We start from the raw sequence: 17148 nt of genomic DNA, 5'->3' as shown, positions 1-17148 counted from the left end.
AAAGTGGTTTTAACGAAGAAGGAAAGGTTGACATCCATACTATTGGACAGTAAGAAACGTAAGATTGATCAGTAAGATTGGATCAAGCAGTGAAAAAGGATTTTCACAATTGATCCGGGAAAAGTATGTTTAAGTTTCCTTAAAATACCGAGACTCCTGCATATTTTCATTTTAATCAAATCAATGTGACGCTTGAAAGACAGGTTTCCATCAACAACAATGCCCAAAAAACGAACATATCGATCTTAAGATCTATGGATTATCCCATTTGGCTGGTGAATTTCAGATAACTGGGGATAAACCTGAGAAACACGCGAAAAAATCAAATCAGAACCCAACTTCACCACTGCCATCACTGCAGCTTTCAATAGTCTAATCTTGGTTCGAAAACTTATCTTCCTGTTCTTCCAAACTTTGTTTCAACTGTGAAAAGAACACTCTGGGCCTTGACGATTCTACTTTTAACATCTTCACTGCACCCACCGTCTTTACTAATATTACTACCAAGTAGGCGAAGGTGAAGCTGTTCATTTGATTGATCTTCTCGTTACCCAACATCACGTTTTCACCTTCACTTATTCCTAGCCTTAACGACTTAGTATATATAATATATATAGCAAAAATAAAACACCGAAAAAACTAGTGACTCGTATGAAACATTGTAAAAATACGTGAAAAACAATAAACATGAAAATTTAAGTAAAAATTGACTAAAGGCCCTGGACGCTTTCAACGACTTCTGGCCCATAGTCTTTCTATACGTTCACGATGTATCTTTGATTCCATACATCTTCCGTATAATTCACCTAATTTTTGCATTTTTCTTCAGAAGTGTGTCCTCCTGAAATGAGACACCTTCTAACATAAATTTCTTGTGCCGTCCAAGTTCCCCTCCCTCTGCGTGTGGGCCTGAATTCGGATTTTTGATAGAATGTACACAAACTTCGTATTTGTAAAAATATAGCGGAGCAACACACAAGTACACAAGACAAATGGGAACAAGAAATGTTATAAACAAACGATTGAGATGGAAAGTCATGAATATAATACACCACAAATTATGTACCGGGAACGATTAGCAATATAAACTTAGAATAGGATTTAATACAAAAATCAAACTTAAATTCCGGATTTCTTCTTCAAACCAAATAAAAATGACAACAAAGAATGAACCCAGCATCAAAAATGTCATGATAATAAGAACGATTCTTTATCCAGTGTCACCGAAAGATTGAACGGAATTTCAAAACTAGATAATCTATTGAATTTGTCATTTATGCAAGTAACTCCTGTTTTGAACCTTGCCAGAATTTACCGACCGTAAAACTGAGATCGAAAAGTGTCAATACTGAAATATCTAGATATTTGACAAAATACCTGCGGCCTAAGAACCACCAACGCGCGCTTTAATTGCTTAAATATATTGTTCCTATTTTCAGTACTGGCGCCATTGATAGCAACATTTTTGAATTAGAGGGTAGTTTATAGAAAAATGGGTAATAATTTGAAGCCACCCAAAAACAGAATTGGACAAACAATTAGTCAAAAACAGAACTTGGAATTTCGCTTGGAGCTCTCTGTGAAGTCGAAACCAGTATCGTCAGGAGAGGAAAAATTAGCAAGAGGACGTTAATTCAGAACCTAGGCATATTTCGAGGGCGGAGGAGCAAAATTTTTGAAACATGTGAATCGCAAAATATTATGGACAGTATTGTAGAGAAAACCATGAGCTGAACGAGGGAATATACCTAGGAGAAGGGAGAAGGGGCAAGTGACTAAATAGGCAGGGCGAAGGGAAGGAAGTTTACCATCTTCTTTCAGAACCCTGCCATACAATCACTTTTTAAAACATTTTTAGACACAGAACTAAATTTGCTAAGGGAGAAAACTGTCCAATATTTCACCAAACTACGTCCATTCTTTCTACATGATGTCGAGACCCCTTTACCCTCCATACATACATGTCCATTTTTTTACATAAGTTTCTAGCTCTCACTAGAACCGATTTCCTTTAAAAGCAGATAAAGACTGAAAATTACGGTATAAACGTGTATTTATTCAACTTATTTTGTTGATTCTGGACAACCTCCTAAAGGTAACCATTAAAGGTTCACCCATTATCCTTTAGTCACTCGCTTCTTCACTGCAAATTAGAACTGAGTTAATAAAATATGTTCCATTTAAATATGCTTTTTAAAATTTCTCTAATGGAAAACGATAGTGTTCCATTACGACAGGTTCGATAGTGTTCATCCGTTTCTCTTGCATATAAGCATTTGGCATGGGCTATAATAATCTATCAAACAGTTCGTGGTACCGAATTGTAAGTAAGGAAAAACTCAGACCAATAGTAACTAAAACTCTAAAAAATGGAATTTTGACATCAATAGATACATAAAAAGAAGTGACTTTTCATGTTGATTCCAAATAAATAAAAAAAATTAAGTTTAATGTTATCGGTTAAGACCTTCGAGCCTGAAAAAAATTGTCCCATTTAAAAAAAAGGGGGTGGGAAACACACTCAAAAAAGTCAACAAACGTTAATGCAAATCGCACCGTCAAGATTCAGCGCATCAGAAAACCGAAATGCAGAGGTTGCAAGCTCATCTGCATAAATGCGGGATTCTGCATTCTTTTGCCAGAAGAAAGTTCACGGATGCGTGTTTATTTGTTTTTTTTTAGTTGTTGTTTTTTTCTTAGGGATAATTGAATCGTTCCAATGGTCTTAAAAGATGGGGAGACGGCTCATTCAAACGGAAATTAGAAGTTCTATTGCCCTTTTCAAGCGACTAAAAAGATTGGAGGGCAACAATTCCCCTTCCCATCGCTTTTTCCCAAGTCATCCGTTAAAAACTTTAATGTAGCCATTTTGATCAGCATAGTCGACAGATCCAATAACTAGGCCTTTGGGGATGACATGAATCCCCACATTCCCTGGGGAAAGGGCTGTAAGTTATGAAATTTGCTATAGGAAAGTTATACATATTTTTTATATTTGTTATAGGAAATGTATTTGTTATAGGAAAGTCTACAGGCATTTTTTGGGAATGGGGGGGAATTTTCTACGGGAGGAGATTTTTCAAAGGGAGAATTCCATAGGAAGGAAAGAATTCGAGAGGGCACTTTCCAGAGTAATGGTCCTAGAAGATGGGGAGATCTCTCATTCAAGCGATAATTAAAAGTTCTACTGCCCTTTTCAAGTAACCAAAAAGATTGGATGGCAACTAGCCCCCTTTCCAGTCCTTTTTTTCCAAGTCGACCGATAAACATTTGTAAGGTTGCCATTTTGTTCAGCATAGTCAATAGGTCGAATAGCTAGGCCGCTGGGGATGACATGAGTCCCCAAAGCCCCTGGGGAAAGGGCTGTAAGTTATGAAGTTCGTCCATTGTAGCATTTGTTAATGGAAAGTGTTATAGGCATTATTTGGGGGGGGGGGGACTTTTCTACGGGAGGAGATTTTTCACAGGGAGAATTTTCCATAGGAAGGAAGGAATTCGAAAGCGAAATTTTCACGACAATGATCCTAGAAGATCGGGAGACGGAATCAAAAGAAATCAAACGAAAATCAAAATTGCGGATTTGGTTGCGGAAGACGCAATCAAACGAAAATCAAAAGTTTTACTGCCCTTTTCAAAAAATACGGTCGTTATTTTAAATGTAAGAAAAATTTTCCAGGGAAAATTGTTGGAGAAGGAGGATTCCATGGGGGAGTTATGGGGGAGGATTTTCCGCATGGGAGGTATTTTCATTGGGGGGGGATTTCACTGGAGGAGAATTGTCCTTGGAAGGAATTTTCCACGAAGAAATTTCGAATATTTCCTATTTAAATATACAATCGTTATTCCGGGGAAATTTCCTGGGGGGATATGCACAATGTCTTAAATACCTAATCTCAGAGTCAAGAACTCAGAAATATTACAAGTCAAGGAATATGAATGGAATTGATCATTAGCTTCATTCCTAAACACAAATTAAGCTATTCATCTCTACTCAGAAACTCATTAATTTTGTCTCATGACAGACGCTAGATAGACAAAAAGCGAAAAATCATCGGAAGCGAAAGATTTCTTTAAAAAAAGATAGAAAATTGTGTTTCATTTCGTCGAAACGAGAATAGAGAACATAGCGACGCTTTTGCTCATACTTTGGCTCGAAGATGGAAAAGAGGGCTGCAGAATATATTCCAGTGTAATACATGTATGTAAAAATTCCTGTTCAAGGTTGTTGTTGTCAAGGTTTCGATCAGACGGGTAAGAAGAGTAAGGTGTCTGGAACGAATATTTCCGTACTTTTATATACTCATTAGTCTTATTTGTAATAGCCTTCCGATACAAGGCAATTTAAGTTTGAAAGAATAAATATGAAAGGGCATTTTCAGTTGCGGATTTCCGGCCAGAAAATATCCTGCCTAGAATATGCCTCGTCAATGTTTGCCTAAACCCACAACTTCACATAATTTTAGTAGCAGATGTTGTGGTGCATAAGCGGTAATACCGTCAACTAAATCTGCGAGTTGTAGGGTCAGGACCGGAGCATGGGTAGCTTTGCAAGCAATTAATAAAACACCGTGAGAATACTTTCTTGCTCTATAAATACAAAATTTAAGAAGTGGTAAGTTGTGAGATTCTTTTTCGTTCTCAGTAAAGTAATTACTTCTATTCATTGGAAGAATTGCAGGCGGTAAATATAAATATTTGTTTTTAAACTTGCGCAATTAAGTTGTGCTAGCTTCAGGCTACTTCAGTTTATATGCATTGGTTCATAAAGCTTAGCACATCGTTTCCATAAAACTTGTTTTGCTGAATTGACATTTTCACCGTCGTGAAGCCATCAGGGGCGGGTCTAGGGCAAAATCTTAAGGGGATGTGACAAAGGCGCCAATAAGCAAAATCTCGAGGGGAGGCAATGTGACAAGGGTGCCGACAATTGACCAAATTGAGAAATTTATTTTCAAAATAGTGAAAAACGGAAAAAACAAGGAATGAGGGCGCCAGAAAAAATCTTGGGTGAGGGGCAGAGTCTCTCCTCGTCCCCCCCCCCCCCGGATCTGCCAGTGCAGACATTGAAACTCCATAAAATTGAATGGAAAAACTGGAAAAGCCTTATTTCTGTCCATTGGGTTTTTACCAGTTTCTCATTTATGCAATTTCTGTGAAACATTCTGTACGAGAAGACTTTAGACAAATAAACCTTTAATGTGGTGAGATAGAAAGAAATAGAAGCATTTTATGAAAGTTAAAAACATTTCCAAAATGAAATTTTCCAAAGAAAATTAATTGTCGGACCTCTCTTACGGAAGGAGTAGTCATAGAACTTTCAATGGAGGGGGGGGGGGGTAATTTGAACATAAAATTAAAAACTCTAGCACCCTTTTTAAGAGCTGCAAGTGATTAACGACAACCAGCACCCCTCCCGTGCTTTGTTTAGCTGCCTCCTTCGAATGCATAAGGACATTCGATCGAGATTTTGAGACAGCCATTTGTTCAGAATAGTCAAATTATTTAAGAAATATGCTTCCAGGGATCCCATGACCCCTCAGAGCAGCTGGGACAGGAGCGGTAAAATATACAAGCTTCCTATTTTATTCTTGAGATTTTTTTTTTTATCAAGTTCATGGTAACGAACTGTAAGTAAGAAATGACCCGGCTCAATAATAACTGAAATTATAAAAAAAACGGAATTTTTATATCAATAGATGCATCAGATGAATTGGACTTTTATGATGATTTCAAATATATAAGTTTCATCAAGTTTAGTCTTCCTCATCAAAAGTTAAAAACCTGAGGAAATTTGTCTTATTTTGCAAAAAGGGGAAAACACCCCCTAAAAGTCATAGAATCTTAATGTACATCACTGGAGGTTTCAAGCTACTATCTGCATAAATGTATTTTTTTTTTTTGCCTGAAAAAAGATCACGGATGCGTGTTTATTTTATTTATTTTTATTTATTTTTTCCCAGAGGTGATCGTATCGACTCAGGGTCCTAGAATATTGCAAGAGGGCTCGTTCGAACGGAAATTAAAAGTTCTAGTGCTCTTTTTAAGTGATCAAAAAAATTGGAAGGCAACTAGGCCCCCTCCCACGCTCATTTTTTCCCAAAGTCACCTGATGAAAACTTTGAGATAGCAATTTTATTCAGCATAGTCAAAAAGTCTAATAACTATGTCTTCGAGGATGACTTAATTCCCCACAGACCCGGGAGAAGGGCTGCAAGTTGTGAACTTTGCCCAATGTTTGTATATAGTATTTATTATTGGGAAGTATACAGACGTTTTCGGGGGGATTTTTTTGGTGGGGGTCGAGGGAGGGGGTCACGTGGGAGTATCTTTCCATGTGGGATTTTGTGAACTTTGCCCAATGTTTGTATATAGTATTTATTATTGGGAAGTATACAGACGTTTTTGGGGAGATTTTTTGGTGGGGGTCGAGGGAGGGGGTCACGTGGGAGTATCTTTCCATGTGGGAATTTTTCATGGGGGAAGGGAATTTTCCATGAAGGGGACACCGGATTTCCCAGCATTATTTAAAAAACGATCAGAAATTAAATTTAAAAAACAAGGTTTTTCAACTGAACGTAAGGAGTAACATTAAAACTTAAAATTAACGGAAATTATTATGTATATGAGGGTTTCACCCTATCGTCAATACCTCGCTTTTTACACTAAAGTTTTTTTAATACTTGCAAGGAGCTATTTATTCTAATTAAATGAACTTTTTGATTCAGGGGTCATTCTTAAAGAATTGGAGCGAATTCCTAATTTTAGCGTAGAAAGTGAGATATTGACGATGGGGCAAACCCTCAGATACATAATAATTTCTGTTCGTTGTAAGTTTTAATGTTGCTCCTTACTTTCAGTTGAAAAAACTTGTTTTTTAAATTTAATAGAAAACAGGGGCAAGTTTGAACCTGGGTGTCCGATCACTTCAAAGCTTTGGGGGATAACTCTCTGGGTTTAAAGGACCAAAATTGTGTCGTTAGAGAGAGGGGGTGGGTTAGGTGGTCGAAAAATGGGCCAAAGACTTTTTTCTCTTAATTTGTTGTATTTCGAGTGAGCTCTAGAGGGGCATAGGAAAATTAAAAGACGCTATGTGCATCCAGTTTTTCAACATACTGTGTCTGCTGTATCTTGGGAACGCCTTGGGAATAGAACTGAAGCTATCAGATACTTTTGGCCAAAGGAAAGGGGAGGGAAAGGAAATTCAAAATTGACTTTGGGGAAAGCAGAGGGAGCTAAACAATTTTTGTCTCTAATTTATACAAAAAAAAATACGCTTTTACAGTGTAAGCTCCACTGAGACTCATAATCAATGCGTGGTTAAGTAGTAAGATAAATCAAAAGACATTGTGTTCTGCCAGGTTGTAAAAAAGGCACACCTACAAAATCTTAGAAACAGCTAAGAGAGTATTAAACTTTCAAAGAATGTTGAGCGGGGTCTTGAACTGAATCAAAAGACACTGTGGGCATCCAGATTATCGAAATAGCATATACGTAATATCCTGAGGACAGATATTAACGGCTCAAGTGATCAAAATGTGACTCTGAGGGATCATTGGAGGGGGTCAAGCCGATTTTAGATTTTGACTTGGAGAGGGGGAGTGAACTGAAATATATTACGTATATCCAGCTCATATAAACAGTGCGTCTACAAAAACTAGGGAACGGTGTGAGAATGAAGTTGAGACTTCAGGTATTGTAAAAGGGGAGGAAAATAATGGGACAAAGGAAATTGAAACTTAGTGTTGGAAGAGGAGAAACAGGCTAAGCATGACTTATCCAATTCAGATAAAACTATCCTTTGCATTATAAGCTCATATAAGATTTGTAATTCATGGAGAGTAAAATACCAAGAAAAATCAAAAGACACCAAGCGCTGCTGGGCTGTCAAAATAGCATACATGCAATATTTCAGGAACGTCGGAGTGTATTAAGCTGAAATTCTCACGGAATGCTGATCGGGGCAAGTGGATTGGATTAGGATAGTGGAAAAAGGAGAGCTAATCAAAGCACATTACATGCATCAAATTTATAAAGTTACCATATCTAAAATATCCTATGAACGGAAATGGGTAACAAAATTGGAAATTTGAAGTCCTATCACCCTCTTCAAAACTTGAAGTGATTGAGGGGGCAACGAACCCTTCCCTTCCATCTATCCCCAATAAACCCCAAGACATCTGATTGAAATTTTGAGATAACCATTTTGTTGTGAATAGTTAAACGGTTCGTGGCTCCACAGCTGACATGAACCTCACAGCCCCTGGGAGAAGGGCCGTAAATTAGGCCTTGCCCTTATTTACACATACATTTTATAATGGAAAAGGGAGACATGCTTGATCCTGGTTGTCCGATTAGCTGAAAAATTTGGAGATGTTTCTTTAAGCCAAAAATTACCTATTTTGTTGGGAGCGGCTGGCATGTCTTATGGGACTTTAAAATAGTCCAAATAAATTCTTAATCCTAATCAATTGCATTTGGAGTGAGCTCTTACGGATTGCTCACTAGAGCACTATTCCCAGAGTTTCTCTGGAGTTTACTCTGGAAACGACAAGCCTACCTGAGTAAATCAAAAGATAATGTGTGCATATGATTTTTCAAACTACTGCAATGTCTTAGGAAAGGCTTAAAGGATTGATTTGAGAATTTGAGAGAATTTTGGAGGATAGGGGGGTTAAGCGGACTTACAATTAGACTTGGGGGGAAGATGCAGACATTTATAATGTCTGAAATCTTCAGAAAGGACTTGAGGGATCGACTTGAAGCTTTCAGGAAGAAAGCGGTGAGGGTTGGCAAACAAAATTCAAATTTAGTTTTTAGGATAGGGAGAAAGAACCAACCAATTTTTTATTCTAAACCATACATAAGTAAATTTGTTGAACTACAAGTTCCGATGTGACATAATTTATCCACGGTTAAGTAGCGAGATACGTAAAAAGGCATTAGATGGTAATAGGTTGTCAAAATAGCATATGCAATGTCGTACGGACGGTATCAAGCATTCAATTGACACTCTTAGGGATTTTTTTTTGGGGGGGGCAAGTTAACACTAATATGTTGCTTGATGGAAAGGGTGGATTTAAATAAAAGACACTATGTACATCCAGACTGTCAAAATACCAAATCAACAATATGTCGGGTAACAGCAACGAACCGCTTAAAAGATCCAGTTGTAACTTTGAGGGAGTATTGGACGGAGGAGGGGGGTGAAGTAGATTTGAATTTTTAATTGGAGGCCAAGGGAAGCTTACCGAGGATATTTAACTCTAGAAGAAGAACAGAGTTGTATCGAGTTTTAGTGTAAAATATTTGATTATCTTCATGATTCCCGACTCCCGTGGGATTCGATCCACTCTATGATTCCCGGCCATAAAGACAACCCAGTTAAAGTTTAAAGACCAAGGGATTCTCTATCAGCATACAAATCTGTCTTTATGGATTCTTGACGCCCTATTTCTTCTTCTTTTTATATCTTTTTCTTTTAACAGCAAAACACGAGATAGAAAACGGAAAGAAATTACAATGAATAATGAATACACATTTAAAACCAACTTGAATTACCACAAACAAACGCCAAAACCTTCTAAAATGCCAGAAGGTCAAATGTGCTTTACTGAAAATAAAAAATATTTTAAACTTTTCTCTTTTATAATATTAATACAACCAAATTTCTGTTATGTGCAAGGATGAATAACATTATATATTAAATAATCGGTCTATTTTCATTACTTCGTTCGAGTAATCTCGGTTATTATTATAATTTCGACCCTTCTTTTGTTGTTGTCGGTATTGGGACAAACAAAAACCCTACTGTTCAAAATAAATTTTGTTTTCAATCAAATACAAATGAAATTCAAGCCGTTTGGAGGTTTTGAGCGAGTTGGAAGGGGGGAAGGTAACATTAATTTAATTAATTTAAATTAATTAACTTGAATTAATTCAAAAGAAGCTTTCAGTCTTTCTGATGAAAGTAAAGTGCAAAGTTGAAACTTAACCCGATCAAAAATTGCTGCTTCGCAATTATGTTGCTTCGCAGTTTATACAACATATTCTTAAGAAACTATCTCGAGTAAACTGGCTCGTGACACTTCCTTATATTTGTAGAATTCTGAGGAACTAGCACTTAACTGAAGACACAAAACTGACGCGACAAAACAAAAGTAGAAACAGAAAAATCTTAAGGGATCTGTAGAAAATAAGACTAATTTATATTAATATGTGAGACTAATTTATATTAACACGATTCATATAATTAATAATTAATATAATATTTAAGACTAATTTATAAAGCTCTCAACAGTTTTTATGAGCCATGAAACCAGTAGTTCCTACTATACAATTTTAATTCTCGTAAAAATTTCAAGCAAGCTTAGTTTGCAGCTTAGTTCCAAAAACTGTATTTTCCATAGGATAGTATTTCATAAATAATACTTTTTTTTATTAATAGCTTCTCCAAGATGACGAAAAAAATATACCCCGTAGACTCTTTATTTGACAAAGTTGCCGATTATTTTAGCCAAAAATTATGAGAGATACGACGAAAAATCTATACTTTATAGCTTATTTCAACAAAAACTCATGTCGACTTCTATAGACTCTTCGCCTAAGTAGGACAAAAATCTTTTTGCAAGGTTTATCGTGTGTATTTTTGAAACCTAAAACCGGAAAAAAAAAATTGAAAAATGAAGTTTTCCCGACGAAAGTAAAGAGCGATATTAAAACTTAAAACGAATAAAATTACAACTTCGTAGTTTATGTGACACATATGTGAAAAGCTGTTTCGAATAAACTGGCTGGTGAGTAGAATACTGTAAAAACTAGACACTTTACTGAAAACGCAAAAACGACGCAACAAATCAGGAGTATGAGCAGAAAAAAAACCTTAAATAGGCTGTAGAAAATAAAATGCTAATTTATAAACTCTCATAGTCTTTTATCGGCCAAGAAATCAATAAATCTTACTATGCAATTTTAATTCTCTGAAAACTCAAGGAAACCCAGTTTTCAGTAAAGTGCCAGTTTTTCAGAATTCTACAAACATAGGGAAATATCAAGAGCCAGTTTACTTGGAACAATATTTCACACATATGTTATACATCTGTAAACTAGAAATTTGTATTCGTTTTAAGTTTCGACTTAGCGCTTTAGTTTCATCAGAAAAACTTTGTTTTTCTTTTTTTCAATTAATCTTACAACAAGGCCAGTTTTTCCTCTTGTCGATTCCAAGTATACAAAACTTTATAGGCGCTATTTAAAATTATTAAGTTGTGCCTGGTGCTCTCTCAAGGGCCCCGACAAATCGGAGAGACTTTTTTTTATTGTACAGTTTTTGAGATATTGACTTGTTCCACTTAGTAGTGTACATACAGTAGAAGAAGAAGACATTGAGATGAGATTATATTTAATTACTTGTTTTCTTAAATAGCGTTGTCTGGCTCTGTACTCCATCTTGACCTAAAACCTGAGTAGTCACTCATAATTTTTACTCTCGCTATTGTACTTTTTTTTTGTTTATTTCAGTCACTTTTTCACTACTGGTCAATTTTAAACTGCCAATTTAAATGACGCTTCTTTCTCGGTCTCATATTTCTTTTCTCGGGGTATAAACAGATTTGGTGTTTAAGGAGTGAACGGCCAAATAAATTGTTTGAGTAATAATTTGTTTTTAACCAGTTTGGGCCTTAGCCATGAAACTACTTTTTTCTCTTAATTTTAAAAAAGGAAAAAAAAACATTTGATAATTGGGAATGAAAAATTCCCCAAAATTCTTGAAACCTTAGTATTTCGGGGGGAGCGATTCCGAGGCGCCACTGCTTATGTCTCTGGACGTCATATAAGCAGTTTTTAGAGGGGGTTTATAGGAGGTAAAAAAGAAAAAAAAAGGTGATATGTATGTTGTTATAAGATATTACGGGTAAAACCGAAAAATCCTTGAAAATAGGGGGAAGCATACACTCAAATCCTCCTCCTCTCCAACAATGCCAGGCCATTGAAATTATTCAATATCGATCAGGGTAGTTACACTCTCCCCTAGCTTTCAGAAAAAGCTAGCTTTTTAGATTCTTAGAAGTTTGCCTGTGACACTAAAAACAGAAAGAACGAAATCGGTTTTTGAGGAAACTGCAATTCGGGGAATGGTGCAAACAGTTTTAAAAATGGTAAAAAAGGATAGGAGGCATTCAGTGACCCCTAGACGTCATCATTTGACGCCTTACCGATAGTCATAGCTTTCGTATTGCTCCAGACAAAAAATGCAAAATCACAGGCTATTTCAAGGTCCCCTAACAGGGGATCTTGAACCTATTTTTCATAAGATATATTGCTTGTGAATTAAATATATCGTTATCCTTATATGAAGTGATTTTCGACAGACGAGTTGGTGTTCCTTGTGCTATTCCACACAATTTTTAATGTTGTTCCAGGTCCAATGAGTAAAACCATTTACAGCATATTGAGACAGCATACATTCCAAATTTTCAATTTGGAAAACCCATACAAAGAGCCTTAAAAGATCTGCTTTTTACCATCAAAATGATAATTTATCATAAACATGACATCAAAACTCCCAAGACATTCCATTATACTACCCGAAACAACCCTTCTAATTTGAAATCCCAACCAAAACAATAACTATCGACACTGCAATTGCTAAGTCGTACCCTTTCCCAAGCTATTTTAATAACAATTTACCGCGTAATAAGTATGAAAGCACATTGACGTGTCTGTCGTTTCGGAATTTAAAATATAGCGTGTTTTATGCGACCTACAACAAGTGTACACAACTTCTAACTTCCATTCATGTGACCTATTCTAACATATCCAGATTAATATATAAGATCTAAAAATTCTAACAATTCAACAGGAATACGGGGAATTTTTCCAAAACTATAAGGTGGAGGAGTTCTTCCTCCCCTCCTATTCTCGCCCACTTCCGTACCTGGCTTCGACACATGCAAGTTGTTTTCCCCACTAACATACAGTTTTCTGTACTTAGTGCAATATTTCCCCTTCTACAGTTTTTCCTGTATATCTACAACAATGGTGATGACCAATGAAAATATCTTTCTAAAAATACACACTACAGATTCTGATGATAGAATAACTCAACATTACTTTGAATTTAGAAGATTCCTGGTAGGCTATAGCGAGTATTTCTAAAAATACAAATATACATGGCTTGACGAACGTTTAGAGGTAGTTTCAACCTAAAAAAAAGTCCAGATTCCTGTGAGGGGATGTGAATCCGCTTTGATGCCTGCTAGATAGAGGATTTTTCTATTTTCATTAAATAGCCCTTGCTGCACGAGGAAAAACAGAAAGACAAAACAGATCTATGGTATAGGCAAAGAAAGGCTGCTAATCCATTGTACCTGATTCTACCACCTGAGTGTAGCATCTGGCTCACCTGAAAAGCGCACTGCTAAAACGAAGCATATCGTTGGAAAGCAGAGACAAGATTTACAAAGGAAAGTTCGTCTGCATCACTTGGGGAAGCAGCTGCATCACGGTGAAAACTTTTCGTACTTAGAGCATTAAGCAAAAGGCACAATCTTTAAAAGCAAATCAAAAAGCTCCTCTTAACACATGGATAAACACATCTTTCATTATGCCCCTGGAAAATAGGATCGACCTCATTTTTCGTACAGCTTTTTGTTCGATAAACGGTCAGTCAAACAAGTATTTAAGACTATCCTTAGATAATTCCTCTGGAAAACATTTACCAAATCCTCCTTAGCCGTTCGAAGTGTCAACATTTCAGATGCATAGGACACGTTCTGCAGATGAAGAATAAAAGATTGTCACAGATCCTATTTGTCGACCAACCATCTAGGGCCAAATGAAAAACAGGTGTGGCCCCGAATAAGGTGGGAGGATGACGTAAGGAAAGATTAAAGGGAAATTCGATCTTCTTGGGAAGGCGTAAAGAGGGAGGCTCTGAACAGATTGACATGGAGGAGCAGCGTGCGTAGCTGTTTTGGTCTCAAGCAGCTTGGTGCTGCAGTGATTTGTTAGTAGTAGAAGGGTGGAGGGAAAGTATACAAGATTGGGAGTGGTAAATTTTCGATAGTTTTTTTTTACCATGGAGATTGTAACGGTGCCTTTTTACCCTTCCCAACCTATCAACCCCGGAAATAGCATCAAACAATGAAATTTTTGGCACCGTATGGTACTTTACAACGGCAGTATCAAGACAAATTTTGAAAAAGCATGTATATATCACAAAGAGCTTTGACTTGAGTCATTAAACATCTTTCTATGATCTTACATTACCCTGCAACTCAATACCACGAACCTACTGCAGCATTTTCGCCCACCTCCTTTACCTTTTTGATGATCCGGGGGTCTAAGCTTGTAGTTGAGGGTTTCCAGTAATAAAAATTATAAATATAGTCTTTTTTGCTTTTCAACTCCATAGATGACACCAAAAAGTACAATTTTATGTTCCATATGCCACTTTAGGATGATGTTATCAAGACGAATTTGCTAAAGGCACGTAGATGTGATCAAGAAGTTTGAAATGATCCATGAAACACATCTCTTCGAGTTGCAGTAGCCCGCTGGTCCTTACTAAGCCTTACTAAGGGGTTTCGTACGAGGAGTCTAAAAGAGGTGGGATTGCAAACCATAGATTTAGTGTTTTCAACCATTGAGATTACGACGGCACCTTTTTCATGATTCCCGGCCTTCCCACTCCAAAATGACAGCTAAAGTCTCATTTTTGTACTACATAGGACTTTATGATTGTGTTGTCAAGACGAATTTATCGAAAAGGGTACTTGTCTGTTAAAGCGCCCATGTATATAGAAACTAAGTAAAACCTGTTTATCTGACACTCATTTCTAATGGAATATCACAAAATATAATAATTTGGGCTATATATTTTCAAATTAGGGGGTGGGGTGAGGGTAAAGTAACTGGACAGTGTGAAGTTAGAAAACAATTCTTGTTGTTTTAGATGAAGGCCCCACTATGCGACTTTCACCAGATATCTATGATATTCCAAGGCCCCACTAGCGGAGAAGCAAATGAGGAAGAAGAAAATGAAAAACGTCACTGCTTCCCATGCAGAAAAAATGATTTTCCTTGATGTTTAAAGTAGCAATTTGGAGTTAGTAATTACAAGGACTGTAGTTTTTCCGAATATAGGTTTCAACCATGGTGATTCCAAAGGTACTATTTTCATTTCTTTCTGACACCGTTTCCGAGAGTCCCAAGCTCTAATTTAAAATATTAGACTTTTACTGTTAAAGTTAACCTTTATTTTACTGTTTTACTGTTAAAGTTAACCGAAATAATAGACACCATACCCGGATCAACTTCAACTACCAATTCTTTCTCACTATATAGTTTTTTTTTTACTCATTTCCAAATTCACCGTTGCTGTGATGAGCTGTGATTGATTATCCATCTGGAATATGATTTTATTTTAAAAGTTTCGCATGAGCACGGTTTTAAAAAGCAATCATATCCTCCAAAACTAGACTGAGAATAGCAAACCTGGATTTGGAAATTTCACTTTTTCAAAGCGAGCCTATATATCGTTCATGAAAAAATCTTCAGGTAGCACAGAATGATTGAGCTTGGGCTGTATTTTTTGTTCGTTGTGCCAAGTGAGCGATAATTCATGCATCATCATCAGGATACCACATCTAGCAAACGTCTATTTGTCACGATGGACAATCTTTTCTAACTAATATTGAGATTGCTCATTATTCTTTTCACTGTCAGTTGCCTTCTTTATTCTAATATCTGAAATCGTTTTTTGTTTTCAGGTTTACTAAATAAAGCACTAGCTTTGCGCATCGTTTTCTGATATGAGTTTAATTGTTCAATAGTCATTTCACTGTTAATTTTCTTCTTTATTCCACTCCAATTTAAAATGTTCTGTTATTTTGTTGCTTTTACTCCAGTTACATAAAGCAGCACAAGCTTGAAGTTCTTACGGACAGGAAAGACGACCAGCAAATAAAAAATCACTTATGTCTTCTAGAACCGAAGAATAGATACTAGACACTTTAAGCATAAATGTTACCAGTTACAAAATTCACAAATATACTCGGTAGTATCAAGGGAAAAAACTAGAAAGAGCTGCCTAAACCTACAATTAACCTTGATAGGAGTTCACGCAAAAATTTTCACAAATGGTCACGATTTCCAGGAACCATCGGCTGACTACCTCCCCTGAAGTTCTTACGATTAATAATTCACATTTTTAGCTAAATAAGAGCAGCCACAAGCACTAACAGTACGCAAATTTTATGAGAATCCACATAGGAAATGACTTGAAAATCCTGAGAAAATTTGCGGTTAGCAAAACTACAAACTAACTGGGTACAAACCAATTTCAGCATGGAATTGTTTTGTGAACGTAAATTGATGACTATTCGTCATCCGAAGGTGAAAAGTAAAGAACATATCCAATTCCAAATAATCATGGTTAATACACTTAGATTAATAAATAGATTATTAAACATGAATGTCGGGTGACAACTAACAATGTGATTAGTAATTTTCACAGAATTTTGCTTTATACACTTTTAGGGGGAGAATAGCTAAAACACACAAAAATTAGCAAATCGTCAGGAACATCTAAGAAATCATGGGAAAAATGCAAATCTTCATATTTTGGTACGGAAAGAGACCTGAACCCCCCTTGCGTAAAAATCTGAGTTCAATATATGGAATAGATACGAACGTACCTGAGGTATGTGCGTGAGGTACCTGAGGTATTAATAAGTGTACTACCTCTGGGGAAGAGTAAATGCTACACTATTTGGACCAGGATGCCACTGCCTGCGCCACCAATAATGTCGCTAAAAATATCTCTTTGGAGGGGAGTGGGTCCTCCAGCGGATCCTACATTGACAATAATCTCCTAATACTCTCTCGTTAACTCCGCAAGGGTTTGGGGGGAATAATCAATACAATCATAGAAAGCTCACTTTTTTTTACCAGTGTCAGATCCAACATGAACTCGCTAAACTCTGGAAGGGAACTGAATTAAACAAAGTATGTACAGAAAAAAGGTAAGGTCACCTCTTTCACCATCGCGTGACATGGTGGGCAAATAAAATGTATGGGGACTCAGGATTGGACTTGCTTGACGAATACACTTTTTTTTAATGTCAAGTTTCAACTAAATAAAAATAG

General features: G+C 36.5%; 1 protein-coding gene across 5 annotated transcripts in view; it reads right to left on the bottom strand.

Annotated features, from left to right (window-relative positions):
- LOC136039882 (uncharacterized) overlaps positions 1–17148 on the bottom strand; it is a 98068-nt gene that overhangs the window by 74060 nt on the left and 6860 nt on the right. Inside the window, exon 1 of one of the 5 annotated variants that reach the window (XM_065723842.1) lies at positions 16941–16983. The exons of 2 other annotated variants lie outside the window; for them this stretch is intronic. In XM_065723842.1, coding sequence (XP_065579914.1) covers positions 16941–16968 — 28 coding nt within the window. In that variant the 5' untranslated portion in view covers positions 16969–16983. Of the gene's footprint in view, positions 1–15305; positions 16217–16940; positions 16984–17148 lie in introns of those variants that run through there. 2 more of the 5 variants (XM_065723844.1, XM_065723846.1) reach the window with 2 other exon arrangements.

Source organism: Artemia franciscana, chromosome 20 (assembly GCF_032884065.1).
Source record: "Artemia franciscana chromosome 20, ASM3288406v1, whole genome shotgun sequence".
Lineage (NCBI taxonomy): Eukaryota > Metazoa > Arthropoda > Branchiopoda > Anostraca > Artemiidae > Artemia > Artemia franciscana.
The sequence above is the reverse complement of the archived record's forward strand: the minus strand, read 5'-3'. Positions and strand labels throughout refer to the sequence as shown.